General features: G+C 41.7%; 1 protein-coding gene across 1 annotated transcript in view; it reads right to left on the bottom strand.

The window, feature by feature from the left end:
* Nucleotides 1-2,053: 2,053 nt before the first annotated feature.
* The window catches only part of trim71 (tripartite motif containing 71, E3 ubiquitin protein ligase), a 35,796-nt gene continuing 15,617 nt past the window's right edge, over nucleotides 2,054-22,232 (bottom strand). Inside the window, exons 2-7 of the mRNA XM_071500356.1 lie at nucleotides 19,041-19,208; nucleotides 15,078-15,212; nucleotides 9,805-10,047; nucleotides 9,157-9,654; nucleotides 8,181-8,321; nucleotides 2,054-7,903 (exon numbers count right to left, since the gene is read on the bottom strand). Of these exons, the coding sequence (XP_071356457.1) occupies nucleotides 7,331-7,903; nucleotides 8,181-8,321; nucleotides 9,157-9,654; nucleotides 9,805-10,047; nucleotides 15,078-15,212; nucleotides 19,041-19,208 (1,758 nt within the window). The 3' untranslated portion in view covers nucleotides 2,054-7,330. The remainder of the gene's footprint in view (nucleotides 7,904-8,180; nucleotides 8,322-9,156; nucleotides 9,655-9,804; nucleotides 10,048-15,077; nucleotides 15,213-19,040; nucleotides 19,209-22,232) is intronic.

Here is a 22,232-nt window from a genome sequence, read left to right as displayed (position 1 = left end):
CATCTGAGTCTGAGTCACTTGATTGTCCACATAGCTGCAGGGAAACTTGTCTCAGGGCTTCAGGTGTTCTCGTAATAATCCAACTCCAACTCACTTTGCCTGTGAAATATTTTTTTTCCAAGCGCAGCAGGAAAAGCACAGATGTAATGCACGATGTTAATTAATGATTCCTGCATTCAGTGCCGCTGTGAAGTCCCACAGGTCTGACTTACTGGTTCACTTCAGTGGAACAGAGCGTCATTAAGGTCAGCTGTTACAGCTGTGCTTTTCATGTCAGAATGTCCCCTGTGGAAAACACCTTTTATGATAATGTCCTCAGCAAATCATCAGGGCTGAATGATTTATGAGTGACTTTTTTTTTTTTTTTTGTAGTTTATTCCTTTTTTTGTTGAGCTATTGCATTTGTGACTTAAGTATTAGAGAATTGGGTCACATATAACCTGATGAAAATGTGTGTCAAAACATCGTACCTGTGTTGCTTAAATGCATATACACTTCATTATGGCTTAGACTATTATTTATAAAATGACTAAATAAATCCATATATCAGTATAGAATGTAAAAATAATGATGGTCATCCAAAAACTAACTTTGAACAGTCATTCATGATGAAACAACAGTTCACTGACCAAGAGGAGCCCTCGTGGACCAGGATGCACTGTTTGTGTGCCTTGTACTGTTTTATAGTCGACCAGTCAGGTACAGTACAGTATGATGTGCTTCTGTCTCCATTTTTTTCTTGAGTGGACAAAACAACAAGTAAAAAACTGAATTTTAAGTAGGAGCATATTTTTCATATGCAGTCAGCTGACATGACGTTGAGCAAGAAGCTAAACACCCTCCAGCTCCCTAGCTGACCTCTGACCTCTCTGATGTCAGCCAAGTGAAACCGTATTTTTTTCTCTTCCTGTCATCTCCACTAGAGGGGGTGACAGCCCATGATGCATTTATGCATGTGTAGAACATGTACGGTCATGTTTTAAAAGTGCTTAAAAAAATCAAAACAGGAGGAAACCACCTCGTGGTAAAGTGGGAAAAAAAAATCTTCAGTTTTGTTAGATTCATTCAAACAAATACTCAACTTTAATCTAATGATGATTCTAAAATGAAATTTAACTGACTGTAACATACTGAACTGTTTACACCGTGAACTGCTGCGATTGCTGCTGTGGCACTGCTCCTGCCAGCCCTCTTTCTACATTGAGTTGGCCTTTGGTAATGGTCATCAATAATATAATATAATATCAATAATAACAATTGTACAGTGTTGATGAGGGGTCGGAAAAGTGGAGTTCAGAAAACAGTGACATGAGAGCGCAATGGAAACTGCCCTTCACCTAATACTCTGTTAACTTATCAATATTAATATAAATAGTTATATAGGATATGTAGTCTCCATTTTCTCCTGTAATAATGGCAAAAATTGTATATATACTGTATGTATACTGAACTTTTTTCTCATATTTAGTGGTAATTTTCTTCCCAGGTAAACATTGTGGCCAAATTTATATTATTACATTATTATTTACACCAACAAACTGGGTTACGCTACAAAATAGGTAGTCTGATGGTTTGTGACGGTGGCCTGGGATGGAGTCAAATTCCTTCAATTATTTTTTCAGTCCGCCCCTGCTCAGTCTGTTGAATTTTAAAGCACAAAGCAACATTACTTCACAACACAATGAATGCTCACATCCTTCCGCCGGTTAAACCAGTCACTGTCCAAACTAGTTTCAGACTCATTATGAAGTAACTCAGAGTGTTTGTTTTTGTCTTTACCAGGTTAACTTGTTTACTACCGTCTCAGGAAAAAAAAAAAAAAAAAAAAGAAAGAAAGTGAGGTACTGATTATCCTCTGTTCAGCTAAACACATAGATATGACTCCTTTAACTTTAAATAGTGAGTGATTTTATGGCCACATTATGTGTGTGGGGATATATATGACCTGTACTATTCAAACCCTCTGCGAATGCAGGCAGCATTAAACACTCATAAACATATAAATAATCATTTGTGCAGTTTAAGAACAAAGAAAGAGACACACAATTTGAAGTCAAAGAAATACAACTTTATTTTAGTGTAAACAAAAACAAAAAAAAACAAACAAAAAACTGCATAGGAAATGTTTAAAGTCCACAGAGTACAGAGAGAGCAGCAGGTGGCCTATATATTATAGTCTCCTCTGCCTTATTTAGACTGAAGACCTGACATATGCACTTCCGCTCAGCACAGTGTATGAGTGTGTGTTAAGAGGGAGGGAAGGTGTGCTGACAAACAAACTCACGCACACCCACACAAGGGGTTTCGACAGATAAACACACACACACACACACACACACGGATGAGGAAGCACCAGCAGCACCCATCTAAACTCAGCTGGCCACGCTGGCTCGCCCTGCCTCTTGGACTGTGAGGAGGATACATTCAGTGGATTCTGCTCAGACAACACAGATGCAGCGCACAAACACAACGCCCACTCCACACACATCCTGCTGCTGGGAGAACAGGACACAACGGAGACAAGACTGTGGACAAGATAAACTGGCAGTTAAACCGGCCAAACATCTTCCATCTTGGCTTATGTTAAAGCTGCTTTATAAATGAACACGGCGCTGCATGCTCCACTATAACCACACCATTCCACCTTAAATATTGCTGGTGTGGAACATTTAGCAAGGACTCTTAGAGATGAACATTTTTCTGTGGTCTCTGTTGTGTCTTGTAAAGCTTCCAGCAGCTGGATGTAGCGAGCGAGCATCAACAAGACACCACTGAACCCTTTCCTTTACAAAATACATTCTAAAAGGGCCAATGAGCATCAAGTGGTGTGAAGTATTTGTACTTATTTTTGTAAAAGAAAAAACTAAAGTTGGCAAAAAAAAAAAAAAAAAAAAGATTAATCAGGGGAAAATAATCAAAAGATTTTTTTTTTCAGATTGAGAAATAATTTGTTTTTATAACGGGTAAATGGACACAAAAGAATCAGACTAGTACTCAGAGGTAAAAAAAATACGTCATTACATCATCACTACGGGACATGTTTCAATGAGACACCTGCAGGGCAGGGCTGCTGAGAACTACCTGAGTTTTATTTTTTCCTTTCTAAATTTTCAAACCTTTTTTTTTCTCTTTCTTTTTTCCTTCCTTCCTTTTCTTTCTTTCGAGGATACAATCATTAAAAGGAGGTCTACGACCTTGCACATGTCACCTGGTGCAGCTTTGCTTTTTCTCTCTCTTAAAGCCGTGAGAGGCCAGAAATAAAATGGTGGACAAACACCACAGGGGCCCAATAAAAAAAAACAAAACCTACTGAGCAGGAGTGCAGTCAACTGATCACGTGCTCGGCAGCCGTTACCACGCTTCCTTGATTCTTATGAAGACGAGTAGGGGAGCTGATTGCTTGTTGGTGCTAAAGAAACCTAGCCGCTTCCCACATGACAGTGAGAGTTCCCGTTACAAGGTCAAAACACAAAATGGCCGCCTTATGGATTCATCATTGTTGGAAAGGTGAATCTATGCTCAGCAGGAAGCTTTTTTTTATAGCCTCCACAAGTTACAGGGCTCAAGTGTGAAAGGACAACATGTTAATCTACCCATGTTATGCATATAAGAGGGAGTTAAAGAAAATTAAGCACTAATGGTCGAGGGGCAGACCAGCCTTCTGCACTGATCTGAAAACTGTGCCTCTGCTGTTTCTCAGGAACCGAGGCATGGCTGGCTGAACAGGTTGTGCTCTGCAGAGCCGCTAGACAACAGGAAATACAATCGCCAAGGTCAAAGGTTAATTCCACCCAACGCAACATTAACACACACATACACATCTTTGGGTATATATTTTGGTAAAATCATCCCAATAGTCAGCTACCCACCCCATCTGAGTTTTTCAACACCTATCTGAGAGACGTCAGTATAATACAAGGACTTTTTAAAGCATGCAACAAAATGAAAAACAAAACAAAGGTTTAAAATACATTTTTCCTCTTTAAGAGTGAAGACCTAAGGATCTCAAAGATAGAATTTTGCAATCTTAATTAAAAAAAACTGATGCAACATGTATGAACATTTCACAGAGTAATACTGAAAAGCAAAAAAAAACAAAAAAAAAACAACAACAATCTTACTGGTGAAACTAGGTGTTGGGTTCAAAGCAGCAGGGTCTGTGGACTGAAACCGGCTCACCATCAGTGTGCTAATTGCTCCACTTAAATAATAAACCAGCCTGATGTCACCATAAGGTGTAATCCTCTGATGTGTTTGTTTAAACCACAGTCAGAGTGGATGAGTTTAGACTTGTCTGCAGGTCCTCCGCAAGCAACATCAAGCATCCTAAAATCCACGCTGAAATATTGGTAAATTGTGCTGAAATTAGAGGTCGTTCTTGTGCATTTCAGTTTTTAAAAAGAGGCCATTTCCTCTTCCCCTCACCCCCTGGGAACAGTAACAAAGTACGAATGGAATCTGCACGTTCATCATCATAATCATCATCATCGTCATCATCATCATCATCATCATCATCATCATCATGAGGTAAAGATAAATGGGGGCACAGCCCTCTTAAGCGCATCCAGTCAGAGAGTGAGGATTTATCCTCGGCTGCTCTGGTTTAACGTTTGTATCTATGATATAATGGTCCAGTGACATTTATCGTTTACAACAGCGTGGTCCAAATGCCAACCCTGTTTGGCACAGAACGCTCACAGATCATTTTGGCACGATGCTTTCATCTGAAATATTTGGTTTCTTGGTGATAAAAGGCATAGTTTACCAGGCAATTTACAGTAGATCCAACAAATCAAAAGCTGTTCAGGGCTGTGAGATGGAGCGATGACCACAATACAAATTTTAATTCAACTTGAAACAGTACCATGATCTTTGGTCCTAGAGCTATGGGACATGTACTGCACTGTAACACAAGAAGATTCAAAGAATGAGGTATATTTGTAATGCATAAATATCTGACGAGGTATGCTTAAATAAAAGAGCAAAAATGAGGTATTCAGAAGGAGAGTAACAAGTTGAGGTATTTGAATGTTTTTAAATGCACAGTAGCTATGAGTGACATACTTGAGGTATTTAGGAGTTGAGGTATACGAGAAAGGAGGTAAAATTAACGTTGAGGTACAGGATATCTGAGATGTAAGGATGTAAATCCTGATCATGTGCAAACGGACCCTCTCCTCTAAGGTGAGAGCCAGTCAGTGACTCTTTTCATGGGTCCCAAGATTCTTTGCTAGGCTAAGGAAGTGGCTAACAGAGCCTTAATTGTCTTAGTGCTTCCAGTGGGACACAGATTGAACAAAGGGCAAGGGGATTCAAAACCCCACAATGCTTTCACCACAAAGAGTAAGTATATATTAGTTAGATTAGATTGGGATACAAAGGCTAATCTGAGATGCTACTTTGAGCCTACAGGCCAGATAATATTGAGAAAAGCGGGGCATCGTTTGATGGGCTGATGCGTTAAAACGCGATGGGGATAAAGGGGTTCTCTTTGGTGCAGGTATCCTCTGTTCTCTACTCGAACATCTCTGCAAACAGACAAAAAAATGGTCTTCTTTCAAAACCTGCCTTACAGCAAAGGCCTCGGTCTGAGCAGGATGTGAAAGTACTCATGCACAATAAACTGTGACCTAAGCACACTTTATTCTTGTAAGCCTAACAACGGCAGTGCTATGAACTCAACTCTGTGAGTTTTGTGAACTATAGACTTCCCAGCAACAATGATTATATAAGAAAATGTTTTAAAGGGGGGTTTAGTTTCTTGAATTGCCAAATCTACAAGTTGGCCATTGTGCAGAAATTCTAACTTTGGTTGACTCCAGTAGGTGGTCTACAGACCTCAGTCTTTAGAGGAATCGGTCTACTGCCGCTCAATCTGGAGATGTGTCCACAGCTCCAAGCAATAAGAAATAGGGCAGGGCTTTGCAACGATGCCCTCTCATTGGACTGGACTACAGGCCCCAGGAGCCAAGCGGGAGTGGCTTTCAACCACAATCAAAATCCAGAGGATTATAATGTTGTCAGGGTCTGTAATTTGATGTCATTAATGTCCTCTGTTAGGTGTCTACATCTGAGGCTTTTGTCACACAGCATGCCTCATCAAAAAGGTGTCATTCAATTATATGATTAAATCTCTACTTGAGGTTCACTAATAGATCCAGATCTTGGAAGATTTTTCCCCAAAATCCTTTGGTGGGTCCTCCGTTCTGGAGGAGAAGCTGCATCTTAGTTGTTTATGCAACTGACTGGATGGTAACAACACAGGTTGTCTTATTTTATCAAAAACGTTAGTTCATCCAGTCTTATGAGACACGGTTGGAGCGGGGGTGTGTCAATGATCAAACACTTTGGGTAATTTTATTACAGGGCTTATCTTGGGGATCATTTCAAGGATCATTTTTGATTGATTCCCTAAAACTTAATATTTTTGCCTATCAATAAATTCATCAAATCAGCATTAGCCAGTAAAGCTAGAGGGAGAGCCTGAAAAGCACTGATCATTTTAATCAGTCCTACCGTGACCTGAGCTAATTTTTGATTCTATCATGTTTGGCATCACTTCGCATCCTCTTCTTAGGCTGTCATGACACCACGAACTCCACAGAGCCACAAAGAGACACAGATCGATGCACAAGCCAAAAACTAACTAGCCTAAAACATGTAAAGGATACTACTTTACCCTCGTTTCCTCTCCCAGCGAAGCCTTCTAATGAGAATAAATCATGCAGCCTCTACAGTGGTCTGAGTATTGTCTCAGCAACAACATTCAGGAGGTTCACTTTAACTCATATTTCAATATGCACAGCAAGAATTCCATTAATCCTGTGCAAATATCAACTGAAGAGTCTATTCTTTTTTTGTCTCTCTTAAATAACAAACTATAGAGTTAGACTTTCTTCTTTGTAAAACTTCACGGACTAAAACCTCTGCTCAATGACTATGAGTACATTCATAAAGAGCTAAATGAGGTAGGTGTGGAGCAGAGGGTATAAGATTTCAAGAAAAGTGAGAAATTCCCTGAGATGGATACTCAAGGAGAGCGTACAGAAAGAATTCAGAGCAGCTGAGACTGAGGAAGGGAAATATGGCTCTTTTTCTACTGATTATCAATTTGTAGAGGTATATAGTTTCATCTATAGTTTTAATTTCCCTTCATTTCAACATGCTCTCAATCCTCTCAGAGCTCTCCTCCTGTTGTGTCAGTTGATTCATTCTCTCTCCTCCATTTCCTTCATCAAATAAACTGCAAAAAGGACAAATGGAGGGAGAGAATGCAAAAATAAACTTTTTTTTTCAGTTTTTTTTTTTGTTTGTTTTGTTTTGTTTTTTTTTAGAATTTGAGGATGCGATTATTTCCAAAGTCAACGACCACAATGACTCCGTCAGGCGTCACAGCCACACCGGAGGGCCGATCCATCTGTCCAAACCCACTCCCCTGCGTGCCAAATTTGCATAAGAAGTTTCCATTGGGCTCGAACACTTGGACTCTGTGGTTGCGGGAGTCAGCCACGATGATGCGGTTCTCCTGGTCCACAGCGACGCCCTGGGGCCGCAGAAACTGCCCGTTCCCGGTGCCCTCGGAGCCCAGAAAGCGAGCTGACTGGCAGTCCGGCCGGATGACCAGGAGTCGGTGGTTGTTGAAGTCGGTCACCACCAGGTGGTCTTCGTGGTTAAAGGCCACTCCTCTGGGAGAGTCAAAGTGTTTCCACAGGGCCCCTTCAAAGCCGTACTTGTTGAGGAAAGAGCCGTCGGGGGCGAAGAGCTGCACACGGTGGTTTCTGGTGTCTGAGACCAGGATCTTACCCTCAGAGTTGACAGCCACATCCCAGGGATAGTTGAACTGCCCATTCTTGGTACCCTTTTCCCCAAACTTCAGCAGGAACTGGCCCTCAAAAGTAAACACCTGTCAGACAAAGCAAATGTCTTAAAGCCCAACATGTTTACATGTGAAGGAGAGGGAGAGTGAGCATGAGAACCTATATGTTTACGTATGTATATATGACTACAAATTTTCAGAAGCCAACATGCTTTCGTGTCGTACACAGTTTCACATTTTTTCCAGGCAACTTTCTTGTGGCTTTGGGCCACTCTGACACACATATCAAAACAATGGAATTCCAGCTATTGTGCAAAATTAGTATGTAGGAGTATGTTGCTCGTGTCTACATAGGTTTTCATACCTGCACACGGTGATTGTCCTTATCAGCCACAATGATTCGTCTCTGACTGTCACATGCAACCCCAGCTGGACGATCAAACTGACCAGGCCGAGAACCCAGAGAGCCAAACTTATGGTGGAAGGCACCACAAGGCTTGAATATCTGGGGAGGAAAGGAGCAAAAACACATTGATTTTCTTTTCATGTTACATTGGAACCATCACTATGTACCAGCTCTAATATAAAGCTCGCACATTAACCTGCCTGCTAAAGGTGACGGTCAAACTCAGTCGTGCTTTTGTGTAGTTTTTACAGACTGCGGACTCTCTGCTTGGCTTTCTGCAAGCTCTGTAATAGACATACTGCTAATATCTTCACAAAACAAAGTATTACAGCCATTGAATACTTCTCAAGTACATGACTGTACAGTAAGTTGTCAGTACCTTTCCCATATCGTAAACTTAATTTTGTTTTTTTCGATTTTCATCTCATAAGAAAAGCTTGTAGTGACGAGACGTCACAGAGACTGTGGTGTATGCAAGTGTGTGTGTGTGGTCATAAGAGGAAATTAGACTGGGCATACCAGCACAAAGTTTGCTAAGCAGACTCTCTCTTACATAAACACTTCAGCACAAAAATCAACACTGTGAAGCTAGCATTAGCTAATGATTAATGAGTGAATGATGAACTTAATAGAACCACTCTAAATGCAATTTAAGTGCAGACCTCTGTGGGGTTTATTTGCCAGGCTGAGTAGAGACAGGCTGAAACATGGGGTAGAATAGAAAGACAGGGAGAGAGTTTGAGAGCCTTAAATACTGAAAATAAAACAGCTTTCCTTACATTTGCTTTAGTAACATTTAATGGCTTCATTTTCATCATTTTGTTAAGTACTGTAAAAAATAGATTTTATACTAACACGTATGAAGACGTGAGGTTTATAGGAACCCATTCACTATCCACACTTGATAATAGAGAGACAAAAGATCAAGCTGTACCTGTATGCGGTTGTTGCTGCGATCAGCCACCACCACGTATCCCTCTTTGTCCACGCTGATGCCCCATGGCCGACAGAGCTGGCCATCTCCCTCCCCCTCGCACCCGAAGGATGAGAGTTGGGAGCCCAAAGACCCATAGCTCCGGCCTGACTTCACAATCACCTTGAAGGGGCTGCCCTGGATGTGCTGGTTACACACCAGCACCGACACAAGGTGCTCCCCCTCACATTTGGGCACGTAGCTGACGCTGTATGAGCCATTCTGGTGGTCTGTTATCTCTGCTGCAGATAGGTTACCATCGCCGACTGACATGACAATTGCAGACACTGCGTCCCCGCCGGAGAGACGTGGCTCGCCATCGTGGTCATATCCAATTACAGTAAAGGAGGCAGCCTTGCCACGAAGTGCACTTTTCAGACCCTCACCGTGGGCTTTGGTGATCGGGGCAAAAGCTCCACTACTGATCAGGCCCATGGACTGGATGGCTATGTACAGAGCCTGTGGGAACCAGGATGGAGTAGGTTATAGCACTAGTCTTACAAACTGTAACATTAGCCCAGGATAAGTGACATAAAAATATGTAGTGAAAAACGATCTAAACTTGGCCACTTGTTAATGATCCATGATCTCCAGCGTCTCAGCACTTACCTGGTCTGGAGGAGTAAACATGAAGCGGTCGTCCTCTTGCGGCTGAAGCAGGCCCCGGAGGGCCTTCAGTTCATGGATCTGGGTGAGCATTCGCTCCCTGGCCAGCAGCACATCAATGTGGCGGCCCTCGTCCAGCACCTGGCTGACGGCAGCAATGGTGCTGTCCAGCTTGGTCAGACTCTGGTGCAGCTTCTCCACCTGCAGGTACAGAGACTTGGCCTTCACCTGTCGGATCTTCTCCACCTGAAAGGAGACACAGACTATGAAGGTTCCAGTAGGAGAACAACCAGATCACATGTTTCCTATCACCGGAGGGGATTTTGTTTAACAAGCAGCAGAGTAAGAACATGACGAAGGTGCTTTATTGATCTGTGATTATAAATTATGATGTGGCAATACATTTTCTTTTTTCATACAGTATTCTTGGTTTCTGGTGATAAACATAATGTGTAGGGCAAATAAATTAAACTAACTCAACAAAATAAGGTTGAATTCTGTGGTTGAACTAAGACGTGATTTCCCAGATTTAGACTCCTGTCAACCACTTTGTTCAGGTGTGGCTATTCTGATTTGAAACCACCTCTTCCACTTTATTGATTTAAAACTGATCGTGGGGTCCCCTGGAACTTCTGTTACCTTAGGCTGGTTACAGCAAGTCCGCCCACTGGATGGCAGCAGTGTGCTCACCACACCAAATCTGCCTCATACTTAGAAAGAAGAAGAAGAAGAAACGCGCTTGATATGCAGCTAATTCCCTGCTTACCCCTGTTAACTGGGGAACAGTTTGTCAGCATTAACCAGTGACTCCAGTAGAAAGTAGATGAGGTAAAGAGAACTGAGACTGAAGAGGAGGTAACAGAAGACAAACCGAGAGCAGTAGGTTTATGTGGAAGTGGATTTGTTTGAGGTTATAGGCACAGATGGATTAAAGGACCTTATCAACTTCTATGATAAAATAAATTCTAATTGTAGACTTTCGAAAAATTGTAAATTTATTCAGCCATTAGTTTCATGTCACCAGCATGAAAACTCTATTACTTCACATCGCATTTATTTCTGTGACTTGCTTTGAACAGAAATTCAACCTTACAAAATAAATTACAACTACAGATAAGGACATGCTACATATTTAGATTCTACACCGAAACAGTGCTTCAGAAAACCAGAGGACATCATTTAGGTAGATTTTATAAACCCTGCGAGGAACAGAAAACAATGTGCAACATCTTACACAAAGTACACTGTTCAAAGAGGTGAAAAACAGCAGCAGCCAAAAAAAAAAAGGCCAACCAACACTTAGCCATGACACATTTGTGTTATCATGAGAAGGCAGATAAAGTTACAGTAGACATTGAGAATAAAGCATTAAAGAGGGTGGCAGAACCTGAGAAGTGGAGAGTGAGCTTTTACTTAACGTCACCCAACAATAAGAGCACAACACAATAGCCTGACAGCCTCTATGGTCTGAGGGACTTTTGATAGTAGGGAGAGAGTCTGAGAAAAAAAACAAAGAGTCAAAAAGAGAGGGGTCCTTTGTTAATCCTGACATAAGTGGAACTGCAATTTGCATCTGTGAGACTAGAGTTACACTTTATAGTCACTGAGGACAAAGACTGAAGTTAGGCTTCCTGATGGACAGACAACTAGTTTTAGTTCCTCTGTTGCAACACTCACTGGTAGAGATGGTGTGTATTTCAGAGAGAGAGCGAGAGAGAGAGCTTGATGCTCTGCAATGTAACAACTACTTAAAAGTTACAACATCACATGCCAGCACAACTCCTGTCCTACACATTAACACAATGCAAGACACACACGGACTCACACGTCAAGTCTTAGGTTCAAGTCATGTCATGTCACATTTGGCGCCTTTACTGTTGTGTCAGAGCCATGAATCTCTCCAGTTTGTTGACACAATGCTGAGTCACTGCGGAGCACCTTCCAGCCTTCAGTTCCGTTTTCCTGTTGGCACAGGTGACCAACACATCAGCTCATAGAACAGGAAACACAAGCAGACTCGTTTAAGAATATCTTGTGTGATTCAGGAGTTGTAGAGCTCAGGCTGCAAGCTTTCCACTGAGCTGAGGAAAGTGGAGGAGCAGAGCAGTACACTGATAGAACAAACCACCAATGCAACACTTCTATTGTAGAAATGACCAAACCCTTTCACACTGGAGAAGTGGCTTCATAGATTACACAAGTGGAGGGCTATAGAGTGTAATTAGGAATTATTTTCATTACCTATTAAGCTGATTCTTTTATTTTTATTTAAAGTCTGAAAATAGTGACAAATACTGCCCAAAGCAACAGTCAAGAAGCACAGACTATTCAATATTCTCAACATGGAGAGCAAAGCTGCTAACACATACATTTCAGTGGATGAAGTATGTTAATGTTAATGTCTAAGTGACTAAATTCAAGCCACTAACACTTGCTTTCAGGGTGGCCTCTGGGTCTGCACCCATCTCCTTGAACTCAGTCATTCAGCCCTATGCTCCTTCTCGGCCTCCAGGGAACGTAGTGCCATCCCTGCACACAAGGTAATCTCAGTCCAGATTGTTCTCATTTGTGGTTCCCTGACGGTGGAACGAGCTACCAAGTTCTATCAGAGCTACTTTCAAGACTCTCTTGAAAACTCAACTCTTCCGAGAGCGACTCCTTTCCTAAAAACCTGAACATGTCTAACTAGCACTTTCTGCTGCACTTCCTTCCTTATACAGTCTCCCAGCACTTATTAAATAGAAGTATTACCTAAAACCTACACAAAAGTTTCCCACTGCACCGTAGCTTTACTATTGTCCTTCACTTGTAAGTTGCTTTGGATAAAAGCATCTGTCAAATGAGTAAATGTAAATGTAAGGTTTGGTATTATTACTCGATAGATGCCTTAAAACAACTAATCAATTGTCAAAGATTAATTTTGTAATGGTGTAAGTGTTTTGTGACAGCAATGCACCTCTCCACCACACAAAATAACTCAAATAACAAAAGCAGTCGGTAACCAACAGCATGTCAGCCTCCTATCAGCTCCACCCACCGATGACAATCACACAGAATCAATCAGCACCACCCTACTTCACACGAGCTGTTATCTGCACCCGCTGGTATTCCTGAAATTCTCAACATCATTCATCAAGTGTAGTAAGAACTACAGACTGAAAACTAACATTGCAAAACTACCGTACAGCTCCCAACATATTTGCGTACTACAGCAGACCATCTGAACTCATGAAACATGTAATAGTCAGTCAGTGGGTCAGTCTGAAAAAAGAAAAGGAAGAACAGATGCTGGAAGTTGGAGGTGGGAACTATGCCACACCAGAGTCGACTTCATTCCCTTTCAACAAGTTAGAAGCTTGTTATTATTGTTGCTTGCTGGTTGTTATTCTTAGCAATACCAGTTAATAACAACGTATCCACTGATAGAATTTAGTACTGAATGTAATACTGATTTAACAACACTAATTAACAGTGTATTTCTACAGATTTCACCTCTGATGCATGAAGCAGCCATCTGGGATTGTGAGGTGAGAGTTGGTGAGGTTCTTCTGACTTTCAAAGTCAGAAATTCCAGTTGAAATTTCCAACTGGGAACTCAGAAATTCCCACTTCCCAGCTCAAATGGAGCACACCAAGAGAAGCTCAGTGTGTGTGTGTGTGTGTGTGTGTGTGTGTGTGTGTGTGTGTGTGTGTGTGTGTGTGTGTGTGTGTGTGTGTGTGTGTGTGTGTGTACTTGTACTTGCTACATAGTAAGGACCAAAAAAAGTACTTTACTAACAGAGTGAGGACATTTTGGGAAAGTGAGGACATTTTGGCCGGTCCTCACTTTTTGAGACACCTTCAAATCACATTTTGAGGGTTGAGGTTTTAGGTTGGTTTTAGAGTTATGGTTAGAATTAGGTTTAGGTTAAGGTTTGGGTTAAGGTTAGGGTTAGGTGCTCAGTTGTGATTGTTAAGGTTGGGGTGAGGGGCTAGGGAATGCATTAAGTCAATGAGTGTCCTCACAAAGATAGAAGTACAAGTATCTGTGTGTGTGTGTGTGTGTCTGTGTGTGTGTGTGTGTGTGTGTTAAGGTTGCCTGTAATGACTTTATCAGGCCAGGGATAAAGAGTGAGTCCTGTAGCGGTGTAAAAAGGATTAAAGAGGGAACATGGGTAAGTGAAAACCTTCATTGTGACACTTTGACCTGCGCGCTCACACACACACATACACACACACACATACAGAGGAGCCCTAAGACCCAAAGGAGTAAGTCACAGATCAGTTTTTACAATGTCACCGAACCTGTTCTGAGGGCATGGGGATTAAGAGTGTGGCAGCCTGGTGGGTGTTTGGTTAAATTAATGGTTTTGTTCCGCCAGGACAATGCAACAAATGCCACATGTATGTAAATGTACAAATGCATATTTTCACATTTTAGTATCTGGTTTCAGCCATAGATCATATGATATGGATTTTGTGTTTGCATGTGTGTGTTAGAAACTTGACTAATACAATGGCATGTATGTAATACTGTGTCCTTTCTATGACATTTGGTCATTATTCATTTATTACCTAAGGGTTAGGGATTTGGAAGCATGGTTTATCCAGGGGTGAGGGGCCTCAGTGATGAGTGATCTTTCTTTCACCCAAAAACCCTCTTCTTCTCAGGGTAACCTTAAACCTACGAGGTCCTTGCAGAGGGTTTCTGTAGTGCAGGCTGCAAACCAACCAGTCAGCTTAAAAGCTAAATCCTTGGTTTTGTTTTGTTTAACTAGGTTTAATTAACCAATTAGGACAAGTGCACTATATGCTCTACTAAAAGCTTAGCGGTAACGGTTCACCATCTCACATGTGATGGTATACTGTCTCTCATGATACAGTACATTCATTACTGTAAAACTGTTACAGGCTACTAAAAGTGAAATTCGGTAAGGAGGCGGGTGGCTGGGTGTGGGTGTGAATGATAAAGTAGGATTTTTGTACCCATCCTTTTCTTTTTTGTGATCACAAAAATGTAAATTATAAAAAAATTAATTTGTTTAATGTGGCTGTCACTGGCTGTAATGTATTTAAGAATCTCACTATCATTAGAAAAGCGCCTGCACTCAGGGAGCCACATCAACAGGCCTTTTGTCAACAGGACAGTTCATTAACACCTGGGTGAAAAGTAGAGAAAACACTGTGCCTGTTAGTTATTGGCCAACTGCTCCAAACTGACCTGAAAGCTAAATAGCCAGACCAGAACCAAACTGAAACTGGCTTGTAAAACAAACATTTCCATTGGCTGGACTCACCTTCCACAGTAGTTCGCACTCCCTCTCCTCCAGCGCTTTCTTGTGTCTCAGAACAAGAGCCTTCACTTCAGTCTGCACCACCTTAGCCTTGATCTCCACTTGCTCTGCCATGGCCTGGACCTTCTCCATGCTTAACTGGGGAAAGAAAACACAACGACTTGACCTTATTGATGAGGAACAAAATCAGTCAATAGTAAAACAGTGGCACAGAGAGACAGTAGATATGAGGATGAGCAGATGAGCAGAGTCTCACTCTGCAGGAATATCTGGCTCAGACACACCACTGCCTGGTCTGTTTTATTACTCAGATGGGACACAGATGAGCTCCACAAACAGGATGCAGAGGATCAGGAAACATTAAAAGAAAGGACACTGTATGTGACATCTTCCTGGCAACACCTGCTCACTGTTTGTGATCTATTCCTTTCTCACATTCAGCAGCGCCTTTTCAAGGGAACAGGAAACATGGGTCAGGAATAGGAAGTCACTTCGCACTGCACAAAATTATGCAGTTTCCTCCTGGGCCGAACCCTTACTCATTTCATATTCAATGTGTGCATTTTAAGACTTAGAAGCATTAGAGCACTACATATGAAACTGTTTTCCATCTCATAGCACTTTATCAAACCTAAATACGTTTTTAAATTTCTATTAAAAAAGCCCACAGACATGAATATTCAAGATTGGAAAGTTGGCACTCTTGGTTAAATTCCAGGGTTTGTTTATAAATAGGTATTTTATTACATAAACCACAGTTCAATAATAAATCAAAATTCTTTATCAAACACTGTTTGGGATGTTTTATTTTGTGAAAAGGGGTTAAAATGTCTATATGAATGATCAAATTAATGTATGGAAATAAAATTGTTATGTTCATATTCAGACGATGTATTATCAGAAATGTTTGGTTACTTTTGGTCTTGTATTTACATTTAAGACCATGTATGTGCTGAATAGGGATCTCTGCGCACAGGGTGGTGTTATATAATCGGGCGCACAATGAAAAAACGACACCAAGTTTCTTCCTGATTGTTATAAAGGCCGGAACTGAAAAACTACCATATGGCTTTAAGTTGAAAAATTCTTATAAAGTTTAAAAAATGTTTTTTTTACATCCAACAGTTTAGGCTGGTTTCACATTTTTCCTCTGTGTCTCCCTCCCTCCTCCACCCCGTGTTTTATCTGGCTTTTCCTCTGGCGTTTTCTGGGAGGTCACAGGGTGAACCGGACCTCACAGGGACGAAGGGGAGGTGGAATAAGGCTTCCTTTGTGATATCGGCCGCAGGGATCAAAGGTCGCCTAAACCTCTACAGGTCGTGATCTGCAACCCCTGTCTTAAGACACATACCACACCCACCCCCACTGCACCACGTCATAAACAAAGCCTGGCAGCATGGTCCTTTTCTCTTTCACCTAGTCATTGAGGTTGGCAGCTAAAGGGTCAACTAAATCAGGCCCCCAGAGAGGGAACAGCAGGGTCGGGGGAAGGAGGAAGGAGGTAGTGTGAAATGTGAAAGCCACCACCTTTCTCCAGCTGTTTCTGTGTATTCTTATTAAAATGCATTTTCTACCTTTTCTAATTGTGATTCTATTAATTTATTTTTCTCTCTTTATCTTCCTCTTCTGTTTTGCTCCTCATTCCGTGACTCCAGCTCAGATTCTCACACTTTGTTTTCTGTCCTCTGCTTCTTGGCCTCATGATCTCCCTCTCTGCCTCAGTGTCTCCATCTTCTCTGTTTCCGTCTTTCTCTCGACATTCCCAAAAGAGAGCAGCTCGGAACACAAAGAGGCTCAAACTGACCAATCACACTGCAGAGAGAGAGAGCGAGCTCTGGCCAACCAGGAGGTCACAAGTCCAGGATCAAAGGTCAGGGAAGATAATGGGTGTGGAGTGGGTGGAAATTTCCTACCACAGGGGACGTGGTGCGTGTGGTACATGTGTGTGTGTGTTTACATATTATCTGGCGTCAGCACTATGGGAGTGACCTGGGACAAAACATACACCAAACATCAAGGTATTTCCAGATGGTAGGCGGTGCTTCTTATGACTCAGCTGCATATATCCTGGTGCTTTTCATTAAATAAAACACTAGATTGTTGATATGATTCCTATTGGTTAAGAAAATCAAGTGTATGCCGTGGGACGTGGTTTCAGTTTGAAACTTTGCTACATGAGGTCTGGAGTCTGGCATTTAAACTTAACAGATGCGTGTTGCGATATGTTGTTATTTGAAGAACACCCAGGGTGATTTAAGCACCCATCCATTAAGGTACAAAGTGTGACCCAGTCACACAACGGTCAACCAAGAAAGGGACAGGTGAGGCTCTGCTGAGGAGATGATACATGCCAACATGTCACATGACCTGCATGCAATACCTACTGTTTCATGTTACAGTCCTTACCAAGGTCATAACACTGCCTTAACTTCCAGGCCAAGTGTGTGTGTGTGTGTGGGTGTGAGACCTATCACCATCTCTCCATAGATTTATCTCTTTTAAAAGTAAGGCTGTGGCCAAAAGTATTTAATGTTTTTGTTTGTTTGTTTGTTTTTTTAAATTGTATGGTTTATAAAATATCAAAAATAGTAAATAGTAGTAATAATAGTAAAATATGGCATCACAACATCACATCTTCACAGAGCTGAAGGTGATTGTCAAATTTTTGCAATGATTGGGGCTGTTTTTTTGTTGAATTAGGTGAGACACAATTTAATTAATTTGAACTCTAGTTTAACAGGGATATATGCATCTCATTATTATTATTATTATTATTATTATTATTATTATTATTACTTTCTCTGCTGGGACTGTACTTCAAATTTTGAATCAAAACTGCTGCAATGACTGATATAACAAAGAAAAGTGGGAAATCCTTACATTTAAGAAACTGGGGCCTGCCACTGTTTGACACTTCTGAATTAACTTAACTGCTCATCACAGTTGATGGCAATTACTGTTCTGTCAATGGACTAATTACTTCTTCTCTTCATTGTCTCAGCAGTCAGGTCAGTAATATAAGTGCGCCTCATCTGGAGCTTTGGGACATGGTCAAAAACTGGACTGTTCAGTAGTCATCAAACTGTTTGTAAGCCTCTCATCCTGTCTTCACTCGTGCATGTGTCATTGTATGAGCTGGAATCCAAGGGGGGGTGTAGAGAGCTGCCACCCCATCTATAATTACGTAAATGAAGAGAGGTAGTGTTTGTTTGTGTGGGAGTGAGAGCAAGAGGCGGGCGGTTGTGAGCAAGTGAATGGGTGAGTGAGTGAATTAGGGGAGGGGCAAAGTGTTCCACGTCTTTAAAAGAGGAGGGGAATTTTCCTTTCTCTGAAATCCTTTAAATGCCTCATCTACCCTCCCCCATCCTCCTCTCCACTCCTCCTCCCCTTTGACCTTCAGCCCTGCCCCCGCCAGACCTCAACTCATGCGACCCACCCCCTTCAGGGCCAGCTGGACACCTCTAACCCCAGGCTTCCCGGCAGCTCTGGCCTGGTCACTCTCAAACACATTCAAGCTGATCATCTCTAATAGCCGCTCGCTCTGTGCTGAGGGAGGATGGAGAGACACAGCTGCTCTCCTCAGCTTCTCCTCGCTCTTTGCAGAGGATGGATGAGTGTCGATTTGTGTGGTTTGACCTTCATAAGGATTGTCTTTATGGTCGACCTCAGAGAATTGTGCAGGAGAGCTCTTGCCTTTGTTTGGCAAAGACTTCAATCAGTTTGACCTATTTGAGTCCTGTGGAGGACAATTATAAAGAACATCTGGCTTTGTTCCTGTGTTCTCTTGCATTGATTTTATTCTGATTTTTCACATTGTACAACACTAATACCAATCAGGTATATACTAATATACAACACCAATACTGGGTGGATTTAAGGGGTAGAAGAAGCGAACAAAATGAATGAATAAATGCCTGATATTTTCCTTTTCCTCTGTAAATGTGTTTGCTTGGGCTCCTGTCTCACCTGCACGGCCTGTCGTCCCTGCTGTGCGTCTGCCAACAGCTGGATGGTGATGGCTCTGCAGTCCTGCACGGCGTCTTGCAGGTAAACGAAGGTGTGGCCCATGTGGCGGCCCACACTGCACTCCCTGCAGATAGGCACCGAGCAGGTTTCACAGAAGAACAGAAACACCTGGGAACACAGAGACACATACATGCACGGATGAGTTTTGTGTTCAAAATATTAAATGTGTGATGCATCTACATCTGACTAATCACTATGATTTCTTTACTTCCCAAACTCAAATAGGTTAGACTGGAGGAACATTTTGCAGGTAAACACATGTACTTGCACATGTATATTATTAGTCAAATGCAGGCTAAAAATGTTAACTTTGCAATTCAATATTCTGAATTCTCATCAGTGGAGAATAATATGTTCAAGGTGCTTTGAGCTAAGCTATAATTCTTTTGTTTGTTTATGCAGAATTATATGACATAACACGTTTTTCTTTTAGATTACTTACTATCCATTTGTAAATGTTTTAAGGCTTCATTTTTAATAGCATGAATAGCTCAAGAGGCACTGTGAAGAGTTGAAGAAATGCAATCTTTAAAATCCCATACTGTATCTGTGACCCCCAAAAAGCTGCAAATAATGACCTGTGAATTTTGCATACCCTTAGACCCAAAGCAATTGCTGCTATGGTATTAACCTGTGGTAATATTATAACGGACAGTGTTTACTAAAACAGATACAGACATATCCATCATCATCCCACCTCTTCCTATGACTTACAACTGTGGTTTACTGTTGCTACTCAACAAGGGTTAGCAAATGAAACCAGAACGGTGAACACATTAATCACAAAGTTAAATGTCGCTATCTCTCTCCCCCTCTCTCTCACACACACACACACACACACACACACACACACACACACAGCTAATTAATGAGAAAAGACCATGAATGATAAGCAAGTCATCCATATGCATGTGTTTCCAGGGTGGATCATACAGGCCTCGGCACCCCAGAGAGCTTCTCTCTTCCAAAACACAGGGCCAGATAAAGCGAGGAGGAACTAGAGGCCACCAAAACTAAATCAATACCCATTCTGGACTTTTGAGGATGACAGTTGTAAAGGGATTTTACTCCTGTTTAACATTTTCTAAGCATCTATTACTTGAACTATTTTATAAAGAGTCTCTTGCTTGTTGAGATTTCTACTTCAAAGTTTGTAGCTTTACCTGAAAATTACAACTTGCTTCTTTTCTTAGATTAAACTGTACTCCTATGTATGCCATGACACATGGTACATGCATGACAGATGAAGTAAAAAGCACCACTGTCCCCTGGGATAAGAAGAGTAAATGTCATTTAACCTTTGTTGAAAAAAGACCTAAGCTTCACTTTAAACCCTTTGTATGAATGCTGATTGGTTGTAATGGAAGGCTAATTAAATATGCACAGGCCATCATATCCCAAAGAGACACCAGATCAATGGCCTCCAATAGCAGGAGACCTGAGTGGACGGGGAGGGGCCTGCAATCAATCCATCAATAACGGCTGTTCCCCTGGGGAGCTGCATAATCTAATGAGACACACACACACTAACACACACACCTCCCCCTTTATCTGATTTCCTCCTTATTTCTCCCTTCTCCTTAAGCTCCTCTTGGATCCTTTTCTTCTTGTCTTTTTCTTGCTGTCTCTCCTTCTGCTTATCTTCTACAGTCTCTGCACAACTCTGTCACTCAATGTCCTGCTCCTCTCTCCCCTCCTGTCCTATCCCACCCCCATCCACATCCACCCTAAATTCCAAGGGGACGGGACACACAAAAGCAGGAATGCAGCTGGGCTGGAGAGGAGGAGGAAGGTGGAGACAGGCTATGATGGACATGGAGCTGAGGCAGATGGTGGTGAGGGAGAGGCAGATTGATGGTACAGGGCTAGGATGGATTCTGTTGAGGACTAATATCTGGAGGCCTGAGATCAGCAGCGTTTCCATCATCAGATGAAGCTGCTCCAGTATTGACGATTACATGACAGGTGGTTTACTCCACTATTCATTTTAACAGCAACAGGAAAACCGCTCCTGACATGAAAATGCTGACTTGCTCACTCGTCAAGTTTGTAGAGCTAGCAGGAGAGGATCCTCAGCTAACGCTAATGGAAAATGCTAATCAGTTTTATTACACACAACCTGCCACACATAGAGCACAGTGGCAGGTTGGGTCTAATAAAATTTGCTAATTTACTCAGAGCTTGGTAGTAACAGTTGCCCTGGGCAACCAGTTTGGTCAACCATTCCATGCAGTTTGGTTTGCCTCCACTGGTAACTACTTTCTGAATGTTTAAAAAAAATCCCCTTTCCTCAGTGCTAAATCTCAAAGAGTGCTGATTTCCCATTTATTTACTTGTAAATGTGAGGCAAATAAAAAATAAAAAAAAAACACAACAACTGTTATATATCAGTGACCAACAAGGCAGTAATATCTATACTAAGATGACTGAACTCCAGAAACAGAAGGAGAAATTTCATCCAGACATGAGAGGGAAAGAGGAGCTGGTACAGAGGTTTGGGAATCTTAAACATGACAGACAGCACAACAGGAGGTGCACAACAGGCACCGAGCTTCAGACGTTCCTCAAAAACAAAAACACCCTGGTTCTTGATCAATGTTTCTTCCATTTAAAAACAACTCATGTAGGGGCGGCCCGGTAGTCGAGTGGTTAGGGCGCGTACCATGTTGAGCGCAAGATGCTCTTATCAGGCAGTCACCGGTTTGACTCCTGATTGGTCTGACTCTTTCCTGCATGTCATTCCCCTCTCTCTACCCCCTTTTCTGTCAGTCTCCACTGAGCTATAATAAAGGCATAAAAAAGCCCAAAAAAATAATTAAAAAAAAACAAAACAAAAACAAAACAACAACTCATGTAATTGGTGGGTGGGTGATTTCCCTGTGCATTACCTCCCAAAGGTGCAAACCAAATTTTGTGTGTGAAAATTGTTCTTTACAGTGATGAACTGACTCATGCGGTCTAGAATTGTTTTGCAAAACCTGAGTTGTGCGTGGGAGGTGCCTGTGTGTTATTTTAAATGTATGTGCATGATTTAATTGGTTTACTGATTTTCTTTTCACTTGAAATCGTTAATACTTATGCCTTCACAATAACCAAAATATTGTAAAATCTAAGAATGACGACTATATTTGT

The sequence above is a fragment of the Trachinotus anak genome, unplaced genomic scaffold (genome assembly GCF_046630095.1).
Source record: "Trachinotus anak isolate AG129_WGS33_773 ecotype Australia unplaced genomic scaffold, CSIRO_AGI_Tana_v1 ptg000016l, whole genome shotgun sequence".
Classification (NCBI taxonomy): domain Eukaryota; kingdom Metazoa; phylum Chordata; class Actinopteri; order Carangiformes; family Carangidae; genus Trachinotus; species Trachinotus anak.
Note: the sequence above shows the minus strand (reverse complement) of the source record. Positions and strands in the feature narration are given on the sequence as shown.